Source organism: Neovison vison, chromosome 8 (assembly GCF_020171115.1).
Source record: "Neovison vison isolate M4711 chromosome 8, ASM_NN_V1, whole genome shotgun sequence".
In the NCBI taxonomy this organism is placed as follows: Eukaryota; Metazoa; Chordata; class Mammalia; order Carnivora; family Mustelidae; genus Neogale; species Neogale vison.
The window spans coordinates 59930709-59955965 of record NC_058098.1 but is presented as its reverse complement, the minus strand read 5'-3'; the positions used below and the strand labels follow the sequence as shown (position 1 = coordinate 59955965).

Here is a 25257-nt window from a genome sequence, read left to right as displayed (position 1 = left end):
GGAGAAATTAACAGGAGACCCTCTATGTAATTTAATGGTTGGATAAATCACACACAGGAGTTCTTCTAATTAACAATTTCCATTCTCTTCACACTTTACTAGATCAAAATGAGTAGCAATTGTGAAGGGCATCTAGAGATTACACTCGTACCCCGTCATTCCCGGGAGGGAGTAAGATGGGGAGACGGAGCCCGCAGACCTGATCCCCAGGAGTTATCTGCCAGATCCCAAGGCTCAACCCTTGTTTCACACCCATGCTAGGGGAAAATTATAAATAAGCATCCAAATGAATCATAGATTCTATCCCACTAGGACAACTTATCTATCAAGTAATAAAGTTCCTAACAGAGGCAAAGGAGATGTCCTGCATAATGACTGAGATAACTGTATCAGTTTTTCACTTTGGAATAAGATGGTTTTAGGGAGAAAGGGGGGTGGAGTTAGGGATTAAAGGTTCACAGGGTGTAAACCATTATTTTGGGTTTTGGCACAAATAACCCTGATTAGAATTTAATCCACGAACTTGAAACTCCCTTTATTTCACAAAGGAAAGCAGAGGTACCCCACTGGCACCATTTGGCTCAGGCATAAACCAGTATTTTACTGACATATCCTCCCTTACGCCCCCATATCCCACCACTGGGTGATATAAGAGTGGCCTGTGATTGTCTTGTTCCTTGCTTTCTGTCATTCTGCAAGGAGCACATGTCACTTTTAAAGAATAAACAATGGGAGTCATTGATGAAGCCCACAGTTACATGGCCAAGAATGAAGGAAGACTATTTTACAGAAGAATCATTATGTGCTCCTGAAATTTCCAATGGGTATCATTCCAAGGTCTAATGCCTTTTCCCTAGTTTTTAATGCATAGAACTCGAGATTTTTACATGCCAAATAATGTCCCATAGTTGTCACCCTGAAATAAGAAGAAATCAAAACAACCCAGGACCCAGAAGTCTGCTCAAATTTCAAAGCACAATCCTGAAGTGTTACATGGCTTCATAAAAAGCAGTTACAACTTTCCCTTGACTCAAAGGAACAGATTTTTTTTTTAATCTAATAGCAGTAAACCATTAAAATCCATGTAGTTCACCACCTACAAGTGAAATGTATGTGAAAGTTCACATATATTATCTCCCGTGGAGAACAACTCCCACAACCAGGCATCTGGGGGACTTACCTATTTTTGCAAGGGATGCTAGAAGTATCCAGAGGGTGACCTCATAAGGAATCTGTACGTAGTCATAATCCAGGGCAAAAACAGATATCTTCTCATCGGCCTCTGAGCTGGCAGCAGCAAACCGAACATTAGGTTCATGCTGGGCAGTGGAATTTGTGGATTTGTTCAAATCTGAAGATGCTTCAGAACACTTGAGGACCACCAGCAGTAGCAACCAGCACCAAGGACTGAAAGGCACAAGCATTGGAAAACCCATGCTGTGGGCTTCTCCTACCCCGTGTGCGATTGTGTGCCACACATCTGCCTCAAGGAGGGTTTCTAGAGCACAGAGGCGTCTTCCTGGGTCAAAGGTAATATACATACAGTCTGTGGGTCATTCCAGGAAGAGTCCGAGCTTGCCATGGAATTCTGAGTGTCGATGTTTTTAAATCACCTTTAAAGGATTTGTGTCCAGACAACTCAGCCTCTGGCTCCAAGGCGTCAGTCATTCAGTAGACCCGGTAAAGCCCAAGTCACCTGTGTGACCTTCATCCGATCGTGATTTGAAGAACAGTTTGGGAAGGGGAAAAACATGTCTTCATTCAAAGCTGTTTCCTCACTTCACGGCACACTGGTTTCATCTTGTGAGTGAAAATTAAGAAGGACACCACGGTGTGCCTTCCAGGTATCACTGGAGTCCTTCTGACTAGGAAGGCGATCCTTCCCTCTCCACCAGGTCTCAGTAAGGAGCTACCTGTCCTGCACCTGTTCCTTCTCTCCTCCCCCTGCTCTCGTACTTGTTTTGAATGGGCAAGGGTGCAGGTAGCTCCTGCACTTAATTATTTGCTCTGATAGGACTTTTGTAATGAAATGCTCTCCTTGAGGGTTTTTCCGGAGGTTACGCTGCTGACACCTAGTGGGCAGCCGCAAAATGACACGTCTGCTTTTTTTTTTTTTTGATCCATGTTTTATTTATTTATTTTTTCCAATTTATTTATTTTCAGAAAAACAGTATTCATTAATTTTTCACCAAACCCAGTGCTCCATGCAAGCCGTGCCCTCTATAATACCCACCACCTGTTACCCCAACCTCCCACCCCCCCCCCCCCCCCCCCGCCACTTCAAACCCCTCAGATTGTTTTTCAGAGTCCATAGTCTCTCATGGTTCACCTCCCCTTCCAATTTACCCAAAAGCACATACACTTCTGCATGTTTAATGATGAATGATTAAGGTGGTCTTGTAATTATCATCCACACAAGGGCATTTTTGAGAGTAGAGAAGAGCGATTGATACTTAATGTCAGACTATGGGTGTCAGCCAGGGTTATCCCAGAATCATATGGTCTCTGTAAATTAGGAAGGAAAAGGAGGCAGCATAACACATTACCAAACTCATAAGCAGTAATTCAAAGAAGTTCCAGGTTTCCAAGAACTTAACACAGGAAGAAAAAAAAAAGCAGAAAAACATGTGTTATGAAATACATTTAAAACTTTGTAATAAAAAACCCTCCATGGCACATCCAAATTTTTCATTTTTTTAAAAGATTTTATTTACTTATTTGACACAGAGAGAGAGAGATCACAAGTAGGCAGAGAGGCAGGCAGAGAGAGAGAGGGAAGCAGGCCCCGCGCTGAGCAGAGAGCCTGATGCGGGACTCAATCCCAGGACCCCGAGATCATGACCTGAGCCAAAGGCAGAGGCTTTAGGCCACTGAGCCACCCAGGCGCCCCCAAATTTTTCATTTTAAAGAATTTTGTTATTACGGTTTATTTGTTCGAAAAGAGCAGTGCCACAGAGAGTTTATGGAAGAATTTGAAATGGATTCATGGATCTACTATATCTGGCCAAGTGACCTTAACCAAATTAGTTACTTTTCAAGCATCATTTTCTGAAAAAGGGGAGGATAATAATGTCTACCTCATTGACTGACTAGAAGCATTAAAGGAGATAAAGCAAGTAAAGTCTCTGGCATTTAAGTGGCACATAATAAATGCTGGTATTATTATTTCGCCTCACATTTCTTAGGCTATATGAAAACAAGAACTCTGTTACAATGCGGATCAGCGCTCAATGGAAAAAGCAAATTAGTCTTCATAAACAGTCTCAATGCCTTTTCCATATCATATTGCAGGACAATTCATATATATATATATATATATTTTGGTTCATGTTAGTGAGTGTGGATCACTCCAACCCTCCACCCCATGCTCAGCAGAGATCACTGGAAAACAGAGCTACCTCTGTTGAGGAAGGCTAGCACCTAGATGCAACTTCTTAGTAAGACAAGGATTAAGAGCTCGCATATGGGTTTTTCCTCTTTCCTTTGCAGTTTGGCTCTAAAAATAGATCTGATTTAGTCACTAAACTTAGAGGTTGACCACTAGTAGGTCACCATATTGGGTCAATATATTTTTCAAGAAAGATGACATGCATAAGCTTGTAGTGGAAAACTTCTTTAGACTAGATATTTGTCTTCTCATTTGCACATCTGTTTAACTTTTGTTTTCTAAAATGAAATGGGAAAGAATTTCCCATAGTGCTCCATGACAAGACCAAAACAAGAATCAGAAAACCTCTATTCCTTGACTTTAATTACCTGCTACACTCTGGGAAAAACATTTCACCTTTTGTCATCTATAAACTGAAGATGCTGTCCACTCCAGGTCTCTTTTCCTGCTCTAAGTTTCAAATCTTTGTGAATATATTACAACATGCTTTGTCATACAATCATCAGGTAGCTGAGAGTACAATCACTATCAGAGAAGTGAAGCCAAGGTTGGGGGATGGTGAGAGGAAAATGTGAATTCTACAGCAACTAGCCACCTTGTCTTCCAGATCGAGGTTGCTGTCTCCTCCAAATCCCCAGCCTTGCCTGCAGGGTCCACCCTTGGTATCACTTCCACCCATGCAAAAGTGCTTTCACACAGCCACATGAAATATTCTTTCTAAAATCACCTTAGTCCTGGTTCTCTAGAAAACTGTGTGTGAGACAGAGCTTACATGAGTGGTGCAAACCAAAGGTAGCAAAGTGAGAGAAAAAAGGAAGCAAGGGAGAAACACTTCTAGAATGGTGGTGTGGAGAGTTCTATAGACCCTCTCCCTAGTGTTAGGGAGACAACTGTAATTGGGAAGAACTATTGAAAATAAAAAGAATAGGATGGGACAAGATGGCGGGGTAGTAGGAAGAGGCAGCTTTTCAGCTGGTACCCCAAAGTGAGCTGATTACCTACCAAAGAACTCCCATCACCCATGAAATCAGCCTGAGATCAGAATTATACACGTCTGGATCTCTACAGGGGCAGAAGACGCCAGTGAGCAGGTAAAGCGGAATGGGAACAGCGGACTGATATCAGAAGATAAACAAAAGGGGGAGGGAGCCACCAGAGGCGACCGGTGGGAGAGTAATACCCCAATATGAGCGAGAGTGCCCTGCGTCTGGGGACCAGCATTAACTTGGAGACTGGTTGAAAGCACTCCAAAAGAGCAAAGGATCGCGGGGGGAAATTGTGGGAATCGGGGCGGCTAGGGACCGGGGCTTAAGTCCCCGGTCCCAGACGGCCTCCCCGGCGCGGAGGCAGAGAGAGTGCGGCGGTGAAACCGGCTCCTGGTCCCTAAGCCGCCAGCGCGCCCCAGAGCGCGGGGGTTCCGGCTCCTGTGAGGGGATGGGAGCCGCGCCGGTCTGCAGAACGCGCACTAGCCCTACCACAAAGCTCGAGATACACGCACACGTCCCTCGAACTCCCCTGGGTTAATGAGGCCCGGCCGGCGCTCCCTGACCCCCGCCATTGTTTCAAAGCCTAAGCTGTGCGCGCGCGCGAAACTCTTCCCCGGACAGAGGCGCGCAAAAGCCCAGCCTGCGGCTTACGGACCAGCGCCCCGTTCTCAGTGCCCCAGACACGCGCCCGACCCACAGCCGCCTCTGAAAAGAGGTGCGCGCAATCTGGGCACTCCCAGCCCGGGCTGGCGGCAAAATCTCAGTGTGCGATCGCTGCTTGGAACCTCTCTGGCGGTCAGGAGCTCCCAGACAGCTGCCACTGCCTTGGCTTTGGGGACGAGCAAAAGATCCTGTGCCCCCAGGGTCTGCAACTTGGAACCTGCGCTGCCAGCGGCCAAGGGGGAATTTATTCAGCTTCTGCACCCAGACTGAGGCTTCTCTCTGAGACGGAGATCAGGGTGCGGTTTGATTTCTTCTAATACTACAAAAACCATCAAAGGTGGTCAAGGTGAGAGGGAAAAAAGTGAACAAGCAAAAAAACCACCAGAGAACAAAAGCCTGAAAAAAACCAGTTTCCCCAGAGCCCACCCCCTTGAGGGGGGCGGGGGGACTCAACTCAGGAAACATCATTGACTGACAACCCACGTGGCAGGCCCCTCCCCCAGAAAACAAACCAAGAAAGAAAGAAAAAAAGGACTACAAGAGAACCACCACTACTTCATAGGAAAACTTGTATTATTCACTCGTTTCCACTATTCCGGTTCATATATATATATATATATATATATATATATATTTTTTTTTTTTAACCACATAGATAATTTTTTTTTCACATAGGTAATTTTTTTAACCTATTTACCATCACAGCGAGCTGTACAGTACATCAAATTCCATAATACCTTTCTAACCTGAACTTTTTGATATATACACCTATGTTTTTCTTTTGCATTTTTATTTTTTGAATTCCTTTTTTTTAAAATTTTAGTTTAGTTTAGTCTAGTATATTCCTTTTTATTTTTATCCTCTAATATTCATATAGAGTTAACTTCAAAGTAATCCCCTTTCCCCAATCAATACTACCCCTATAGGTGAACCAATTTTTAATCCCCTTTATCTTAGGAAAGTTGAGTCCTTTAACAAAGATATCAAGATACATCCAGGAAGAATCAAAACAACCTTCCTCGCACACACTGAGAATTTATAAGAACTCTCCCATCTTCTTCCACCAGTGTTTCTGTGTTTTTTGAGTTTGTCCTGATAGCATATAAATTTTACACTTGTGGTTCTTTTGACGAGGTTCTTTCTTTATTTGCATATATATATATTTTTTTTCTTTCTCTTGCCATATAATTGTATCAGTCTTTTTATCTCTTTTTGTTTGTCTACTTCATAAATCTTACCTTGGGGCCCATCTGGGCTGAACCGTCTCTTTCATCTTCCCTTTCTTTCCTCTCTCTCTCTCTCTCTCTCTCTCTTTTTTCTTTTTCTTTTTCTTCTTTTCCTTTTTCTTTTCTTTTGTCTCTCGTTTGGGTGGGGAATCCTGATTGCTCAGAAGTGTTCCAGGGTGCACCTTGACTGCACCAGAGTTGATACATCCAGCTACATCTGTTCAGTCTTCTCCCACCAAAATGACTAGGAGGAGGAATGCCCAACAGAAGAAAAATACAGAGGATGGACCCTCTGCAACAGAGCTAACGGCTATCAACATAGACAATATGTCGGAAAGAGAATTCAGGCTAACAATTATCCAGGCAATAGCTAGGTTGAAGAAAGCCATGGATGACCAAACAGAATTGATTAGGGCCGAACTGAAAGCGACCAGACAGGATGTTCACAATGTTAGGGCGGAGCTTAAAGCTACCAGGGAGGAGGTCCACAATGCTCTCAATGAGTTCCAATCTAATCTAAACTCTCTCAAAGCTAGGGTAACTGAGACAGAAGATAGAATTAGTGATCTGGAAGACAAACAGATAGAGAGAAAGGATCAGGAGGAAGCCTGGAACAAACAGCTTAGATCCCACGAAAGCAGAATCAGGGAAATGAATGATGCCATGAAGCGTTCCAACGTCAGAATTATTGGAATTCCTGAAGGGGAGGAGAAAGAAAGAAGTCTAGAAGATATCGTGGAACAAGTCCTTCATGAAAATTTTCCGAATCTCGCGAATGAAACCAGCGTTCATGTACTAGAGGCTGAATGGTCTCCACCCAAGATTGTACACTCCAAAAAAACATCACGACACCTGATAGTCAAATTGAGGAATTATAATTGTAGGTATAATCTCTTGAAAGCCGCCAGGGCAAAGAGGCTCCTTACTTACAGAGGGAAGCCCATCAGAATAACGTCAGACCTGTCCACAGAGACCTGGCAAGCCAGAAGAGGCTGGCAAGATATATTCAGGGCACTAAATGAGAAGAACATGCAGCCAAGAATACTTTATCCAGCAAGACTGACATTCAAAATGGATGGAGAGATAAAGAGTTTCCAAGACCGGCAAGGCTTAAAAGACTATGCAACCACCAAGCCGACACTGCAGAAAATATTAAGGGGGGTTCTATAAAAGAGGAAAAATCCCAAGAATAGCATTGAACAGAAATATAGAGACAGTCTACAGAAAGAAAGACTTCAAAGGTAACTCGATGTCAATAAAAACGTATCTATCAATAATCACTCTCAATGTGAATGGCCTAAATGCACCCATAAAACAGCACAGGGTTGCAGATTGGATAAAACGACAGGACCCATCCATATGCTGTCTACAAGAGACCCATTTTGAACCTAAAGATACACGCAGACTGAAAGTGAAGGGGTGGAGAAGCATCTTTCATGCCAATGGACTCAAAAGAAGGCTGGGGTAGCGATTCTCATATCAGATAAATTAGACTTCAAACTAAAGACTGTAGTCAGAGATACAGAAGGACACTACATAATCCTTAAAGGGACTATCCACCAAGATGATCTAACAATTGTAAATATCTATGCTCCCAATATGGGAGCAGCCAATTACTTAAGAAAACTGTTAATCAAGATAAAGAGTCATATTGATATGAATACACTAATCGTAGGGGATCTTAACACGCCTCTTTCAGAATTAGACAGATCATCGAAGCAGAAAATCAATAAAGAAACAAGAGCATTGAATGACACATTGGACCAGATGGACCTCATAGATATATACAGAACATTCCACCCTAAAACAATAGAATACTCATTCTTCTCAAGTGCACATGGAACCTTCTCCAGAATAGACCACATACTGGGTCACAAAACAGGACTCAACCAATACCAAAAGACTGAGATTATTCCCTGCATATTCTCAGATCACAATGCTTTGAAACTGGAGCTCAATCACAAGGAAAAGTTCAGAAGGAACTCAAACACCTGGAAGCTAAAGACCACCTTGCTTAAGAATGCTTGGATCAACCAGGAGATCAAAGAAGAACTGAAACAATTCATGGAAACCAATGAGAATGAAGACACTTCGGTCCAAAACCTATGGGATACAGCAAAGGCGGTCCTAAGGGGAAAATATATAGCCATCCAAGCCTCGCTCAAAAAAATTGAAAAATCCAGAACACACCAGCTGTCTCTACACCTTAAAGAACTGGAGGATCAACAACAAATTAAACCAACTCCACACATAAGAAGGGAAATCATCAAGATTAGAGCTGAGATCAATGAGGGAGAAACCAGAGATACAGTAGAACGTATCAATGAAACTAGAAGCTGGTTTTTTGAAAGAATCAATAAGACCGATAAGCCACTGGCTACACTAATCCAAAAGAAAAGAGAGAAAGCCCAAATTCATAAAATTATGAATGAAAAGGGAGAGATCACAACTAACACCAAGGAAGTAGAAACAATCATCAGAAGTTATTACGAACAGTTATATGCCAATAAGCTTAGCAACCTAGATGAAATGGATGCATTCCTGGAAAAATATAAACTACCAACATTGAGCCAGGAAGAAATCGACAACCTCAATAGACCAATATCTAATAACGAGATTGAATCAGTGATCAAAAACCCACCTTACACCAGTTAGAATGGCCAAAATTAACAAAACAGGAAACAACATGTGTTGGAGAGGATGTGGAGAAAGGGGAACCCTCTTACACTGTTGGTGGGAAGGCAAGTTGGTGAAGCCTCTTTGGAGAACAGTGTGGAGATTCCTCAAGAAATTAAAAATAGAGCTTCCCTATGACCCTGCAATTGCACTCCTGGGTATTTACCCCAAAGATACAGATGTCGTGAAAAGAAGGGCCATCTGTACCCCAATGTTTATAGCAGCAATGGCCACAGTCGCCAAACTATGGAAAGAACCAAGATGCCCTTCAACGGACGAATGGATAAGGAAGATGTGGTCCATATACACTATGGAATATTATGCCTCCATCAGAAAGGATGAATACCCAACTTTTGTAGCAACATGGACGGGACTGGAAGAGATTATGCTGAGTGAAATAAGTCAAGCAGAGAGAGTCAATTATCATATGGTTTCACTTATTTGTGGAGCATAACAAATAGCATGGAGGACAAGGGGCGTTAGAGAGGAGTAGGGAATTTGGGTAAATTGGAAGGGGAGGTGAACCATGAGAGACTATGGACTCTGAAAAACAGTCTGAGGGGTTTGAAGTGGCGGGGGGGTGGGAGGTTGGGGTAACAGGTGGTGGGTATTATAGAGGGCACGGCTTGCATGGAGCACTGGGCGTGGTGAAAAAATAATGAATAATGTTTTTCTGAAAATAAATAAATTGGAAAAAAAAAGAAAATAAAAAGAATATCCCCTTGGTCTGTGGAAATTGTCCTCTGGGAATTCAGCAACTAAAATAAATCTTTTAAATATTGGTAAAACCTGTGAGAGTCTGTGGCATGACCTATTTCTGCCCCTACCTCCCCACTCAGTGTGAAGAAAACTCTACTCTGGGAAGGCACAGTCAAGAGGATGGGGCTCCGTCTAACCCTAGCTCCTGGTCTTAGGCTACAATTTCTACTCAGAAAGTCAGACAGTCAGTATTGGCCATCAGTACCACCTCACCCACCACCCTCCACCCCCAAGCAATGCGTTACACAAACTGCATTGCAGGATAGTGTGACTGGAGATTCCTTCTTTTATACAGTACTGCTCACTTATAGGCTTGAAATTCTACCCCAAGCATGGCAGGCCAAGAATACTGGGTCCCAGTCACTCTCATCACCTCTTACTCATAGGGCTGAGTTTCCACACCAGGGAAGACAAGCCAAGAATACCGAGAGTTAATCCCTCTATCTGGGAACTTATTCGTAAAAGCAGGAGTGTTATTCCAAGAGAAGCAGTTTGCTATCCCTGTATCCATTTCCAGAGTGTTGGAGCAGACGTTCTGTTAAGAGGGAAGACAGGCCTAGAACAGAGAACTCCGTACGTATCTCTAAGGGGACTGACTTTACTTGGAGGAAAAGTAGGGAAGTTCAAGCCAAAGGGAACTGTCAAAGACAGCGGAGATTTAGGTAGAGTTCAAGTTAAGAAGAGCCAGTAGCTCCCTGATACCAATATGTGAAAGGTAGACTACTTAGAAGTATAACAGAAGAACTAGGGAAAGAAACAGATATGAAGAGTCATCATGGGGTCAGAGGAGTGTCAAAGTCTGGCCTCAAGATCTCCCGGAAAAAGGGCCTGACTTTATTTGGATCAGATTGTGGAGCAATTTAAGGCCTGTCGAACACAACAGATCATTCAGCTAGCAATTACTGGAAGCTAAGAGCTAGATATAATGTTCATAGAGACAACAGACCAGCCAGAACTTAACAGGGATATCAGGGAAAGAGTCAAAGGGAATCCTATTCAATGCACTGTCATCCTGGCTGAGAGAGGAAGAGGTCAGGGAGATTATGAGTATGCCTAAGACCAAATGGGCCGAAAGACAATATTAAAGTCTGCGTAGGGAAGCAGACTTTACCAAAACAAGTCCATCCAAGTCACTATACAGACAACCAGATCACAGTAACAGCTGGGGGAGGGAGAAGAATCGGTAAGAAGAGTCACTACAAGACATTAAAATGTCTAGTTTTAACAACAACTAAAATGTAAGACTACATGCTATCTCCAGATTTTTCCATGCTATCCCCTCATTTTTTAAAAGATTTATTTATTTATTTTAGAGAGAAAGAGCACAAGCGGGGGCAGGGGGCGGGGCGCAAAGGGAGAGGGAGAGAGAATCTAGGGAGATTCTCCGCTGAGCATGGAGCCTGATGTGTGGCTCAATCTCATGACGTTGAGATGGTGACCTGAGCTGAAGTCAAGAGTCAGTCACTCGAACAACTGTGCCACCCAGGCACCCCAAAGGCACACTATTAGATTCAAAAACACAAGTAGAGTGAAAATAAAAGGATGGAAAAAATATACCCTAAAGCAGTAAGGTCAGAAAGCTGGAGTGGTTAAACAAATAGCAGACAAAATAGATATTAAGACAATTTTACTGGAGGGGCGCCTGGGTGGCTCAGTGGGTTAAAGCCTCTGCCTTCAGCTCAGGTCATGATCTCGGGGTCCTGGGATCGAGCCCCACATCGGGCTCTCTGCTCAGTGGGGAGCCTGCTTCCTCCTCTCTCTCTGCCTGCCTCTCTGCCTACTTGTGATCTGTCGGTCAAATAAATAAAAAAAATCTTTAAAAAAAAAAAGACAATTTTACTGGAGATGAAGAGGAGCATTTTATAAAAATCAAAGGACTAACTTACCAAGAAGACATAGCAATTACAAACTTCTCTATACCAAATGGGATTTGTCCTAGGAGTACAAGGCCAGCTAATCATCCAAATGTCAGTTAGTATAACGTCATACCAAAGGAATAAAGGACAAAACTATGTGACCATTTCAGTACACTAAGTAGAGGCATTTAACAAAATTTAATATCCCCTCATTTTAAGAACATTCAACAGGAATTAAAAGGAACTTCCTCAACATGATAAAGGCCAACTATAAAAAATCCACAGCTTCCATCATCCATAATGGTGAAGATTTAATATATTCCCACAAGATCAGAAATAAGACAAGGATGCTCGCTCTTGCCACTCACATTCAACGTTCCACTGGAGGTTCTAGCAAGGGCAATGGGCACGAAAAATAGATAAAAGATATACAGATTGCAGGGCGCCTGGGTGGCTCAGTGGGTTAAGCCGCTGCCTTCGGCTCAGGTCATGATCTCAGGGTCCTGGGATCAAGTCCAGCATCAGGCTCTCTGCTCAGCAGGGAGCCTGTTTCCCTCTCTCTCTGCCTGCCTCTCCGTCTACTTGTGATTTCTCTCTGTCAAATAAATAAAATCTTAAAAATAAAAAAGATATACAGATTGCAAGGGAAAAGTAAAACCATCTCTATTTATACATGAAAGGTCCTTTTACATATAGAAAATCCTAAATAATTGAATAAAATACTCCTAGATCTAGTAAGTAACTTCAGCAAATTTGCAGGGTATGACATCAATATAAAATAACAAATTGCATTTTATAGTAACAATGAATAAACCAAAGTGAAATTAATAGCATCAAAAGCTAAATTTCTTAGGAATAAATTCAACAAAAGCAGTGTAAATCTTGTATTCCATAAAAACACAAAGTTAAGTAGCTAAAGAAGACCTAAATAAATGGAAAGAAAGATATCCCTGTTCGTGGATCAAAAGAATTAATATTGTTAAGATGGGAATATTCCGCCAAAATGATCTACAGATACAACACAATCTCTATCAAAATCCCACGTGTCTTTTCTTTTTTTTTTCTTTTCAGAAATTGACAAGCTGTCCTAAGATTTATATGGAATATGTCCAGAAAAGCCTCTCTCCAAAATCAATCAGTCAATCTTGAAACAAAGCAATCTTGAAAAACTATTTTCAAACAAAAACAAAGCTGGAAAACATATACTCTCTGTTTCAAAATTTACTGCGAACTTGGGTGGCTGGGTGGCTCAGTAGGTTAAGCATCCAACTCTTGATCTCAACTTAAGTCATGATCTCAGGGTGGTGAGATCAAGACTCTGTTTGGCCTCTATGCTTAGTGGGGAATCCGCTAAAGTATCTCTCCTTCTACCGCTCCCCCTGCTCTCTCTCTCTCAAATAAATAAATAAATCCTAAATAAACAAACAGACCTTACTAAAAAGGTACAGTAATCAAGATAATATGATATTGGCATCAGAATGTACATACAGTAGAGCGTACAGTAGAGCAAAATTGAGAAAAGAGAAATCAGTCTTTCTATTTATTGTCAATTGATTCCTGACAAGTGTTCCAACACAATTCAATGAGTAAAAAAATGACTTTTCCAACACATAGTGCTAAAAACCTGATTATCCACATATTCAGAAGAATGAGACATACTCCATGCTTATACCATGCATAAAAGTTAATTCGAAATGGAGTATGGACTAAATGTAAGAGTTAAACCCCAAAACCTACTGGAAAAAAAAACCACACCAGGAATAAGATTTGATGATCCTGAGTTAGGCAAAACTTTCTTATATACACATCCCAAAGCCACAACAAATAAAAGAAAAAAACAGATAAACTGGATTTCATCAAAATAAAAATCTTGTGCTCCAAACTATACTATCAGGGAAGTGAGAAAGACAACTCACAGAATGGGAAAAAATACTTGTAACTCTCATGTCTGATAAGGGACTTGTATCCTGAATATATAAAGAGCTCTTACAACTCAATAATAAAAAGATAAATAACCCAATTAAAAAATGGATGAAGAATGTGAAAACACATTTCTCCAGAAAAGATACATAAATGGCCAATAAGCACATGAAAAGAGACCCAATATCATTAGTCAAAAGGGAGATATGAATTGAAACCACAATTAGATATCATTTCGTACTCACTAGAATGCTAGAGTGGCTAAATAGTAATGATAATAATAATAATAATAATGGGGTAAAAAAGAAAAAATAAAGGGAAGAAAAAGAGGAGGAGGAGCAGATGATGATGATCTATAATAACCAACGCTGCCAAAGCTGGCAAGGATGTGGTAGAAATGTAAAATGCTAGTGGAAATCTAAAATGGGTCAGTTTGGGTAAACACAATGTTACCACATGACTCAGCAATTCCACTCTTAGATATATACCCAAGAGGAATGAAAACACGTATCCACTCAAAAACCGGTCCATGAATATTTTTAGCAGCATTACTCTTAATAGACAACAAGAGGAAATAGCCCAAATGCCTATCAACAGTTGAATGGGTAAATAAAATATAGATTATCTATATGCTGGAATGAAGTCCTGACAAGTGCTCCAGAATGACCTCAAAAAAATTATGTGAAGTTTAAGAAGCCAGTTACAAAAGATCACATGACACAAGACTCTTTAGATGATGTGCCCCAAATAGGCAACTCTGTGAGATGCAAAGTAGATTAGTTGTGGGCCTGGGCTGAGGTGAGAGGGAAATGGGCACAGGTGGGATCCAGAGTGACTGCTCACGGTAATGGGGTTTTCTTTGGGTTAATGAAAACTTCTAAGTTCACGGGATGGTTTCACAGGTCTGTATATATCCTTAACACCACCAAATGTTACACTTTAAATGGGTGAATTGTAGAAAATGTGAATTACATCTCAAAAAAGCTGTTTAAAAATCTAGGAAATGAGACAGGGAAGGGAGTTCATTTGTTACCACTCAGCTGCTGAAGCTTCACAAGAAAACACAATCTGTTGCTTGGTCCCATAAGGTGTCTTCCAGAAAGCATGTGGAATCACTGTGCTTTGGAAAAGTCTATGGGAGATGGGTGAAATCAGGAAGGAATTAGCTGGTGGGTCCATTTTGTCTCCGATCTCTTACTGGTCCACAGTTGCCCCATTGGGCATTAACTCCTTCTACTTCAGGATGTATTTACAGAGTACCCATGGGAAAGGCAGTCCATACACTTGGAAGTAAGAAAAAGAGCCAGATAGCCTCCTTGGATTCAGACAAATTGAGACCAAGGCTTAAGCCTACAGAAGCCACTGATGCTGTTGCAGCCAAAGACTGTAGAAAGCTGCCAAATGTCTTAGGATTTCCACCCCCACCCCCACGCCAGAGCCAGGGATCTGGGGAAATGGATGGCTTCAGTTTTGGAGGTGCCACCTACCACGCTGCTGCCCATGGGACAAGAACTGTAGGGTGAGCTGCAGGTCCTCACATGAAATGATAAACAGCTGCTCATCTCTGGCTGTGAAAGCTGACCTCCAAGCACACCGACAAGTTTTGAGCATTCTAAGACTATAATCCATCTACTGGTTGAGAAGCTGCTGTTCCAACAATAGGTGCTCATGCCCTCACTCAAGGATATCTGTTGGAGAAGACCAATTTGATGTGGGACCAGTTGAACAAGCAAGGTTATGGAAGCCAGAGCAGTTGGTGGAGACCCATGCAGATGGAGCAAGGGAAATCCTGAATGAGGTTGAGGGGCTCGGGGAGGAGGGAAAGGAGGGATAGGAGGGAGGGGGTAGAGATGGTGGGACTTAAACCGGGGTCTAGTTAAAAAAAAAAAAAAAAAAAGCCTCTCTGCTCAGTTTATTTCTTAGCATAATGTAAGTGACTTGCAGGTTCTAACCTCTGATTACATCTCCAGCTCCACACACCCAAATTGATAACAGTTCTTGAAGACAAAGCCCGACACACTCCTTTCAAACCTGCATCATTGTAAATGCCTTTGACTGCAATACCTCAATTCTACATCCCATCACTGCCCATTATCTCAATGATGCTTTCTGGCCCTTTAGAGTTCAAGCCAGGAGCATCTCACTCCCTTCTGCTCTCCAAGAGGGTTTCTTTTGGGACTTACGTTAACCTTCTCCTCCCACCAGATGAGGAGCTCATTGGAACAAGCACTGCCACGTTTATCTCTTGGTGCCTTGTCTGGCACCAAGGGGCTATGCTGGAAGGACAGATGTTGCAAACCATGTGGAAATGAAAAGCGTTTCCCACTAACCTCAGTTATTCCACAGTCTGATTTTCTCAATATGGAAAAACTAAACTCTTCTTTGGAAGTTCCAGAGCATACACATTGCCTTCTGAAAGTCACAACTAAGGAAGACAATGCTAAGAAGTCTCGCAGGGAAAGTTGCATGTTGAGAAAGCTCCTGAAGTGAAGCAGGGCTATGGGGTGGTTAAGAACACACATTCTAGAGCTAGGTGGTTTGTCTTCAAATCCCAGCTCTCCTATTTACTAGCTTGGAAAAGTGACCTTGAAAAAGTGACTTAACCTTTTTGTGCCTTGGTTTCCCCTTCTGTAATGTCTGAGTGTTAGGCGAGCTGATATTGATGAAGCCTGACACATAGAAGAGCACTAAGTAAGTCTTGCTTAAGGAAAGGGGGACGAGAGGGAATGGGGAGGAGGAGGGCATTTCTTCAACAAACATGATGAATTTGCTATCATTTGTTCTGAGGATAACAGGAAGGAAGAGATACTGTCTCAGGAAAAGCATGTGGTATTTCCAGAACACATTTTACACCATGGACTAGACTTGAAAGATTGCAGACCTTAGGAAGGGTCCCAGCAACTGATAGAAAGAGGCTTTTAGTTATATCCTCATTGTTTAGTTGAAACAAATTCTTTTTTATGTGTCCATGTTTTAACAAAATTCACAGATAATTATCAGTTTGTCTGAATCCTTGAGAGAGATCAATTGAGAAGGCTTCAGGGCACTGGGGGGAGCTGGACATTTACCCATCCACTGGTGTACATAGGAAGAAATTTTTTTTTGGAAAGAGAGAGAGAGAGTGGGGGAGGGGCAGAGAGGGAGACAGAGAATCCTAAGCAGACTCCACACACAGCACAGAGCTCCACCCAGGGCTCGATCTCATGACCCCAAGATCATGATCTGAGCAGAAATCAAGAGTCAGATGCTTAACCAACACACCCACCCAGGTGCCACTACGTAGAAAGAGATTTGGGAAAAGGACCAGCTCTCCCTTGCAAGACAGAGAATTAAAGGACTTATTCTGGAATTTTAGGTCAGCAGCAAGCTACTGGATGATGTGATGCATTTGGTCTAATTATCCAGATAATGATATTGGCAGTAGAAACCTGGCCTGCTCTGACCTTTGGTGCAAGGTCCTATGAAACCTTGTGATCCTTTTCATCTGCTCTTGGAAACCCATCTACTCATATAGTCCAGCGGTGGGGAGGGAATGACCTGCTGTCCTCTCCCCAGTGGATCCCTTATAATTTAAGTGGCCATACCCGGTCCACCCTCATGGAACTAATTAAGGGTGGTGCACCCAGCAGAGGGCTCACGCGTCCCCGAGAGCTCCAGCTGTGCATGGCTGGAAGCAGAGTTTTGGGGGTTTGGTCTTCTTCCCTGTTTACCCTCAGTTTTGTTTCCCAAAGCAACTTTCATCTTAAGCGAAGCTCCAAAAGAAACAAGGGTCAAACTGATGCCAGGCTCTGTGCCTGAATATGAGGAGTTAGAAAGTCCTTGCTCTCCAAGAACAGTTTTAAACAAAATGGCCAGCCTCTCTTTTCTTCCTGAGGTGCCTTCCAGAGTGCCTAGCAGTTTGACTTTACCAGAAAGTACTTGTGTAGCACCTCTGGGACTCAAAGGATAAGCTGTTTGTCCCTGAACTCTTGTTACCTTCTCATGGTTAAACTTCATGGTGGTTTTTTTTTTTTTTTTTTTTTTTTCAGGAAGAAGAACAAGAAAGTAGTGATAGAGAGCTGGTCAGTGCTGTCCAGAAACATGATTTGCTTTCCAAGACCATAGCTAGCAATTAAGCTGGATGGCCTCAGACAAAGCTCTGGCATATCATACCCCTAAATTGAAAGGCTGCCTCCCACACTGGAGAGAAGTCAAGACATTTGACCCTGCTTTCAGGACAGGAGAGCTGAGCTCTCTCCCAACTCCCCGAAGACAACCTTCTATAGCTCAGAGAAACAGAGGTGGCTGCTCACTTGTTTAATCAACCCTGGGAGATTCCCAAACATGATTCCCTCTGGAGACCTATGAGACCAGACCTGTTTTGGGGATATTTACCTAATGCTCAGCTCAGGGATAAGAGAAAGGCTCTTACAGGAAGTAGCTTTTTGATAATTAAAGCAACTTGGATGGGATTATGTCTTTTTAAAATCTGCTTTGTTTTATTGAGATATAATTAATGTCTAGCATTATACTATTTTCAGATGTACAACGTACTGATTGAGATTTGTATATATGACAAAGTGATCACCACAATAAGTCTAGTTAGTATCCATCAGCACACATAATTACAGATTTTTTTCTTGTGATGGTTAACTTTTAAGGTTCACTCTCTTAGCAACTTTGAAATTACGATATTATTAACTATAGTCACCACACTGCATATGACAACCCCAGGACTTACTTATTTCATGACTAGAAGTTTGTACCTTTTGATTACAAACTATTTTGTCCACCCCCTGTTTTGCCCTACCTCTGGCAACCCCAATCTATTCTCCATGTCCATGAGTTCATGTTTTCATTTTATGTTTTATATATACAAATGAGATTATATGGTATTCACTTTTCTCTGTCTGTTATTTCTCTTGGCGTAATGTCCTCAATGCCCGTCCATACCGTCACAAATGGCAAAATTTACTTCTTTTTTATGACTGAATAATGTATTCTTGTGTGTGTGTGTGTGTGTGTGTTGCAAAAGACTGGGCATGTGATCTTTCCACACCAATTAAGCCACTTGCCCACCCTCAGACGGGATCCCATTTTACTAAGAAATATGCTAAATGATGTGATTCTGGTAAGTTTGAGTCCCTTTGAGAAATGTCTATATTCTGCTCACCCAACAAAAGAGAATAGTCATTTGGTTAATTTTAAGAGGAAGAAAAAAGACAGGCTTTTTGGGAAAGTTAAAAAGAGCTCCTGTCAGGGACACCCAGGTGGCTCACTTGGTTGAGCATCTGCTTTCAGCTCAGGTCATGATCCCGGGGACCTGGGATTGAAACCTGGATCGGGCTCCCTGTTTGGCCAGGAGTCTGCTTCTCCCTCTCACTCTGTCCCTCCCCTCTGCTTGTTTATTCTATCTCTCAAATAAATAAAATCTTAAAAAAAAAAAAAGCTCCTGTCAAAGTCAGTTGTAAATAGCTCTGGGAGTCAGTGGGAAGGATGATGGATTTCTTCATCAGCTGTTCCTAAAATAGAGCCCCAGAGCTCAGTTCGATTCAACAACTATTGACTGAACTGCTCTGTCACAGGGGCATTGTCCAGAGCAAGAAGGCAAAAGGAAGAAGTTATAAAGGAGAAATGAGATGAAAGATCATGGAAGGAAATCACAACTCTCCCTACCAAAAAATAACTGCTTTGGTATTGTTTTCTTTAACTCTGAAAACCATAACAGTTTCAAATGGCAAACCCTAAGGCGAGGACTTAAGAAGGAGAACAGAAAAGTTTTTGTCTTCTATTAGTCAGCCACAGTAGTCAATAATCCCGGAACTTCAGTGGCTCAACATAACAAGTGTATGTCCCGCTCACATTACGGCTCAGTGTGGGTTGGGAAGCCCTTCTTAATCACACAGCAATGCCAACCCAGGCATGTGGACTTCAAGGTCACAATGGTGGCAGGGAGAGTGGGGGAACATTATTCCTGCTCTTATTTGTCTCTGTTAGAAATCACGTACCATTTCCATTTATCTTCTAGAAAAAATCTGTCACAGGTCCTCATCCAGCTACAAAGGAGCCACTTGTCCGGCCATCCTGTATGTTGGAAAAGACAAAATGATCTTGGAGAACACATAGCAACGTTGACCACACTCTGAAGTTAGCTTTCATTAGACTCAAGAAGCAATTCTGTAAGTGACCCTCCATCCACAGCTGGATGGTAATTCGTAAATAACTTCCCGTGGGCTCGGAGCAGGGTTGTGAAGGAGACTCTGTGGGAGGTGGTAAGGCAGGGGTAGGAGGAGAATAAAGCCATTTCCTGCAGGTATGTCAATAAGGGCAACCTGCTCAATAATCCACTCAGAGCTGAAGAGGCTGGCGGAAAATTTATAGACACAAAAAGAACAGATTAGAAAGCTAAGAAGAGCTGCTATGTGGTATTTAAATGTGCAAAATTATGGTCAGAAACTTGCCTTTGTGTAACTGGTTTTGAAGAGGGCCCCAAAACTTCCCCAGCGTGGGTGCAACGAGATGTTCCATGGGGCTTTTCTGGTTGACTTTGCATTTTGGTAAACATCACACATTTAAGGACTGTGAGTGATATGTGCCTTCCTGGTCCATACACAGAGGTTAGACAACAGCTCTGCAGGACTTGCTGAGGGCAGCCAAACTGCCACATCGCAAACCCTAGCAACTAAGAGGAGAAGCACTTCAGCCCCACTACCAGGGAGAAAGCTCCAAGAACAACCCAGACCTGGGGCTTGTCTGCTGACACTTGATATTTCCCGCCCCACCCCAGGCTGAAGGTGGGTGGAGCTGAAGAATTATCATTCCCAGAGCATCCTTGCAGTTTGGATGTACAAGGGTTAAAAAAAAAAAAATCTTGGGAGTATGTGACATTTCTCCTTTGGGATTCAAAGATCGGATAGGTGCATGAGCCTCCCCAGGATGTCACTGGCAGTGGGAGGTCAGCTGGCACGACTGCAGGGGTGGAGAAAGTGGGCATCTGACTCCTCGGGAGTCACGGGAATCACACTGAGAGAATAGGCTGTTAGAGGCTTCAACGCACAGGGCAGGAGATGAGGAGATCCAGAGAAGGCATCAACCTGCTGCAGGTGCTTCCCAAGCAGTGAGGGTCCCAGTGGGGCTGCAGGGGAGGAGAGGTTGTTCCATGGGGCTTTTCTGGTTGACTATAGTCAACACACTGCATATCTTGTCCTCAAATTCATCAGAATGCCTCAGTTGGAAGGAGCTAGTGCTTTGGCATTAGGTAGAAGAAAGAGCACTCCATTGGCAGAGAATTTCAAAGAACACCATCTGGGTTAAGATTTGTCCTCCTCTCCTACTCCCTCCTCCCTTTAAATCCAATGAGGAGAAAGGGAGAAGCAGACAGAAGGATGCAGAAAAAGGACGGAAGAGTAGATCTGGTTCCCCTGTCCCATTGCTGGTCCATGGACACACAGGTTGGGTCTAAACTAAGGGGAGAAGTTTGAGATGGATTCAAAATTAAAGTTTTGATATTAGATGGGACTTGACTTAAACTTTTTGTTTTAAAATTAAATCTAATAAAATTAAGGTAGTAGAATAGAATGAAATAAAACTAAGATACAGTAAGATACAGCCATGTGAGGGGCAATGCACACACAGGTTCACATAGTCATCAAGACAACAAGCCTCTCTCTCTTCCTATGTCCCGATGTCACACCGTCCTTCACCTCTAACCCCTGGAAACCACAGATCTCTCCTGGTCCACAGTTTTGACTTTTTAAACACGTCATAACAATGAAAAAAGGTTTTCTTTTGAGATTAATTTTTTCCCCTCCACTCAGCATGATGCTTTGAGATTCAGCCAAGGTACTGCGTCTCACTAGTGAACTCTTCTTTTTGGTTGAGAAGTACTTAATTTTTTGCATGTGCAACTCTTTACTTATTGATTTGGCCTGTGCCAGGTTATCACTTTATTACCTGTCAGTCCCAAGTTTACCATTCAGCACCTGCCCGGCATAAAGGACTAAATTTCACAGCACTTACCCCCTGCAGTGAGCGCAATATTAAACTCCGTCAGTAGAGGGAGATGGAGGGGCATTGCAGGAGGGTCCTCCTGGTTCCAGCCCCGGAATGTTGTTTTTCTTGCTGGTGCTGCAACAGCACTTGGCAGTATGGGTATGTGAGATGTCTGTCCGGCCCTGCGCAATCCAGCCATGCACCCAGAGTAAGCAGTCTCTCAGTTTCCTGGCCTGAGTCACGTGGCCACCTCCCCACAGCCTCCTGCCATGAACACAGCGCTCCAAGCCTCATGCCCACGGTGGCACTCCACCTGCCCCCGTGCCCCCCCACATCAGCTGCCACTCTCCTGCACACCAAAGCTTTGTTCCCTGAAGCTCCCTCAATGGGGACACTCTGTGTTCCAGACCTCATTTCCCCCAGCCGTGTCCTGATCCCAGAGGGCTGCTTACTGCCTTCCAGAGACTGTGGGGAGCTCTGACACAGGCAACCAAGAGAACTTCGTCATTCCCTGCGCAATACCACACCTTCTCTAACAACATCTGAGACCCAGACTGGAGGAGGGCTCCCTTCCAAGTTTGTCTTCCCACCCTGTTTTGGCCCTAAGATACCCTAGAGTTCTATTCACGGCTTTAAAGATACTCTCTTACAGCCAAATAATTCTTAATATTAAAATTTGCCTTTTAAAATTGCCATGTGGTTCTGTCTTCAGATTGGACTCAAACTAACACAGTAGTTGGAGGTCATTGAGTTTTTTCCAGATATTGATGGTGATGAATAGAACTAATATAAACATCCAGGCGCAGGATTTTGTGTGCATGTGAACGTAAGTTTTTATTTCTCTGGGGTAGATTTTCTAAGAATGGCATTTCTGGGGCATGTAGTTAAGTGAATATTTCACTTTATAAGGAATTGTTGAGCTTTTTGCAGAGTGACCGCCATTTTTCATTCCCCCCAGGAGCACACGAGAGTTCTGGTTGCTCCGCGTCATCACCCGCATTTGGTATTGTCAGATTTATTTAGTCTTTCCTTCTTCCTTTCTCTTTTTATTGTTTTTTTTGTTGTTGTTGTTGTTTTGTTTTGTTTTTTGGCCATTTTAGTTTGTCATTTTATTTTGCATTTTCTTAATGAATGATGTTGCACATCTTTTCACGTGCTTATTTGCCATCTATTTGGCCTTTTCATTGAATTGTCTAAGTTTTTTGCTTCTTTTTTAATTGAGTAGCTTGCATTTTTTAATTATTGAATTTAGAGAGATCTTTATGTATTCTAGATACAAGTTCTCTGGTGGATGTGTGATTTTTCAAATATATTCTACCAGTTTAAAGTTTGTTTTCTCATTCTTTTAATAGCATATTTCTCAAAGCAAACAGTTTTGTTAAAGTCTAATTTATCAATCTTTTTCTTATAGACCATCTTTTGGTGTCAGATCTAAGAACTCTTCACCTAATCTCAGGTCACGTTTTCTTCTAAACATTCTAGAGGTTTAGGTTTTACATTTAGATAGATGGTCCATTTTGATTTAATGTTTGCATAGGGTATAAAGTTCATCTTATGGCATATGTATGTCCAATTACCAACACCATTTGTTTAAAACTCTGTATTTCATCACCGAATTACCTACAAATCATTATCAATAATGAATAGGCCATATTAGTGTGGGTGTATTTTTGCACTTTTGACTCTGTTCCATTGATCTGTCACTTTGCCAATATCACACTGTGTTTACTGCTGTAACTTTATATCGATTCATAAAACTGGTGTGGTCTAATTCCTCCAGGTTTTTTTTTTCAATTTGCTTTGGTTTTTCTAAATAATTTGCCCTTCCATATAATTTTGTAATCAGTTTGCTTGTATCTATAAAAAATCTTGCTCAGATATTGATTGAAATTGTGTTAAGTTTCTAAATCAATTTGAGGAGAATTGCTGATTTGAGAATATGTTGACTTTTTATGTCAATGAACATGCTATGCCTCTCCATTTACTTATTATTTGATTTATTTCAAAAGTATTTTATAATTTTCTGCATGTTCCCTTGATTTGTCCCTAAGTAATCCTTTCTTGGAGGGAACTATTGTAAATGATAATGCTTTTTAATTTTTGGTTTTGAATTGTTTATTTCTAGAGATAGAAATATATTTGATTTTTGCATGTTAATCTTGTATCTTGGGATCTTCTTAATAAATTCACCTATTAGTCCCAGGATTTTTTTTTTCAGCTTTCTTTCTACACAGAAAATCATGTGTCATGAATAAGGACAATTTTATATATTTCTTTCAAAAATGCATGAATTTTATTTCTTTTTCTTGCATTATTGCTCTGGTGAGGATTTTCAGTACAAGCTTGAATAGGTTGTGAGGACAAACATCCTTGCTTTTTTCCCAGTTATGGAGAAAGCAAACAGTGTGTCATGATCAAGGATGGCTTTAACTCTAGTTGTTTGTTTGTTTTTAACTATAGTGAGAAAGTTTGTTGAGAATTTTTATGATGAATGGTGGTAAATTTTGCCAGATGCTCTTTTGGAATTGGTTGATAAGATTATGTGGATTTTCTTCTTCAGACTGTTATTATAGGGTTATATTGAAAGATTTTTTAATATTAAACCAGTTTTGCATATCTAAGATATACCTTGGAAATCTTGGCTATGGTTTATTATTGTAGTTATGTATTGCTGGTTTCAATCCGCTCATATTTCTTGAATATTTTTGTGTCAGTGTTCATAAAGAATTTTAGTTGATAATTTTCTAATGCTTGGTTTGATTTGCTATTAAGAAGATTCTGACCATATAAAATGACTTTGGAAATGTTCCCTCAGCTTCTATTTTCTGGAAGAAATTGTAAAAATGGGTGGAGGTTTTTTTTCATCTTTAACTGTTTGGTGGATTAGGCAGTGAAAACATCTGGTTTGCTTTTGGAAATTTTAAGTTACAAACTTAATTTATTTAACAGTTATGTACTATTCAATTTTTTATTTCATCTTGGATACATTTGATAGCTTGTGGGTTTTTTTTAAGAATTTATTCATTTCGGGCACCTGGGTGACTCAGTGGGTTAAGCCGCTGCCTTCGGCTCAGGTCATGATCTCAGGGTCCTGGGATCGAGGCCCACATCGGGCTCTCTGCTCAGCAGGGAGCCTGCTTCCTCCTCTCTCTGCCTGCCTCTCTGCCTGCTTGTGATCTCTCTCTGTCAAATAAATAAATAAAATCTTTAAAAAAAAAAAAAGAATTTATTCATTTCAATTCCCTATACATGTCCATATAGTTATCCATAGTATTTTCTTCTTACCCCCTTAAGATGTGTAGGGTCTATTGTGTTACCATTTATTTCATTCCTGATATTGGTCATTTGTGTCTTCCCTCCTTTTTTTCTTACCAGTGTTGCTAAGGCTTTATCAGTTTTACTGATCTTTTCAAAGATCTGGCTTTTGGTGTTCTTAATTTTCTCAATTGTTTTCCTATATTCAGTATAATGATTATAATCATTTTGTGCTCTTATCTTTATTATTTCCTTCCTCTTCTTGCCAAAGTGGAAATTTAGATTATTAATTTGAGATATATTCCTTTCACTTTTTTATTTTATAAAAATATAATGTATTATTTGCTTCAGGGGTACAGGTCTGTGAATCATCAATCTTACAGAATTCACAGCACTCACATTAGCACATACCCTCCCCAATGTCCATAACCCACCCACTGTAGCCCTCCCCTCCCTACCCCCCAGCAACCCTCAGTTTGTTTCCTAAGATTAAGAGTCTCTTATGCTTTGTCTTCCTCACAGGTCCCATCTTGTTTCATTTTTTCCTTCCCTTTCCC

General features: G+C 41.6%; 1 protein-coding gene across 1 annotated transcript in view; it reads right to left on the bottom strand.

The window, feature by feature from the left end:
• The window catches only part of SLC9A4 (solute carrier family 9 member A4), a 63700-nt gene extending 61557 nt beyond the window's left edge, over positions 1-2143 (bottom strand). Inside the window, exon 1 of the mRNA XM_044262425.1 lies at positions 1181-2143. Within this exon, the coding sequence (XP_044118360.1) occupies positions 1181-1541 (361 nt within the window). The 5' untranslated portion in view covers positions 1542-2143. The remainder of the gene's footprint in view (positions 1-1180) is intronic.
• Between the last annotated feature and the right edge of the window lie 23114 nt (positions 2144-25257).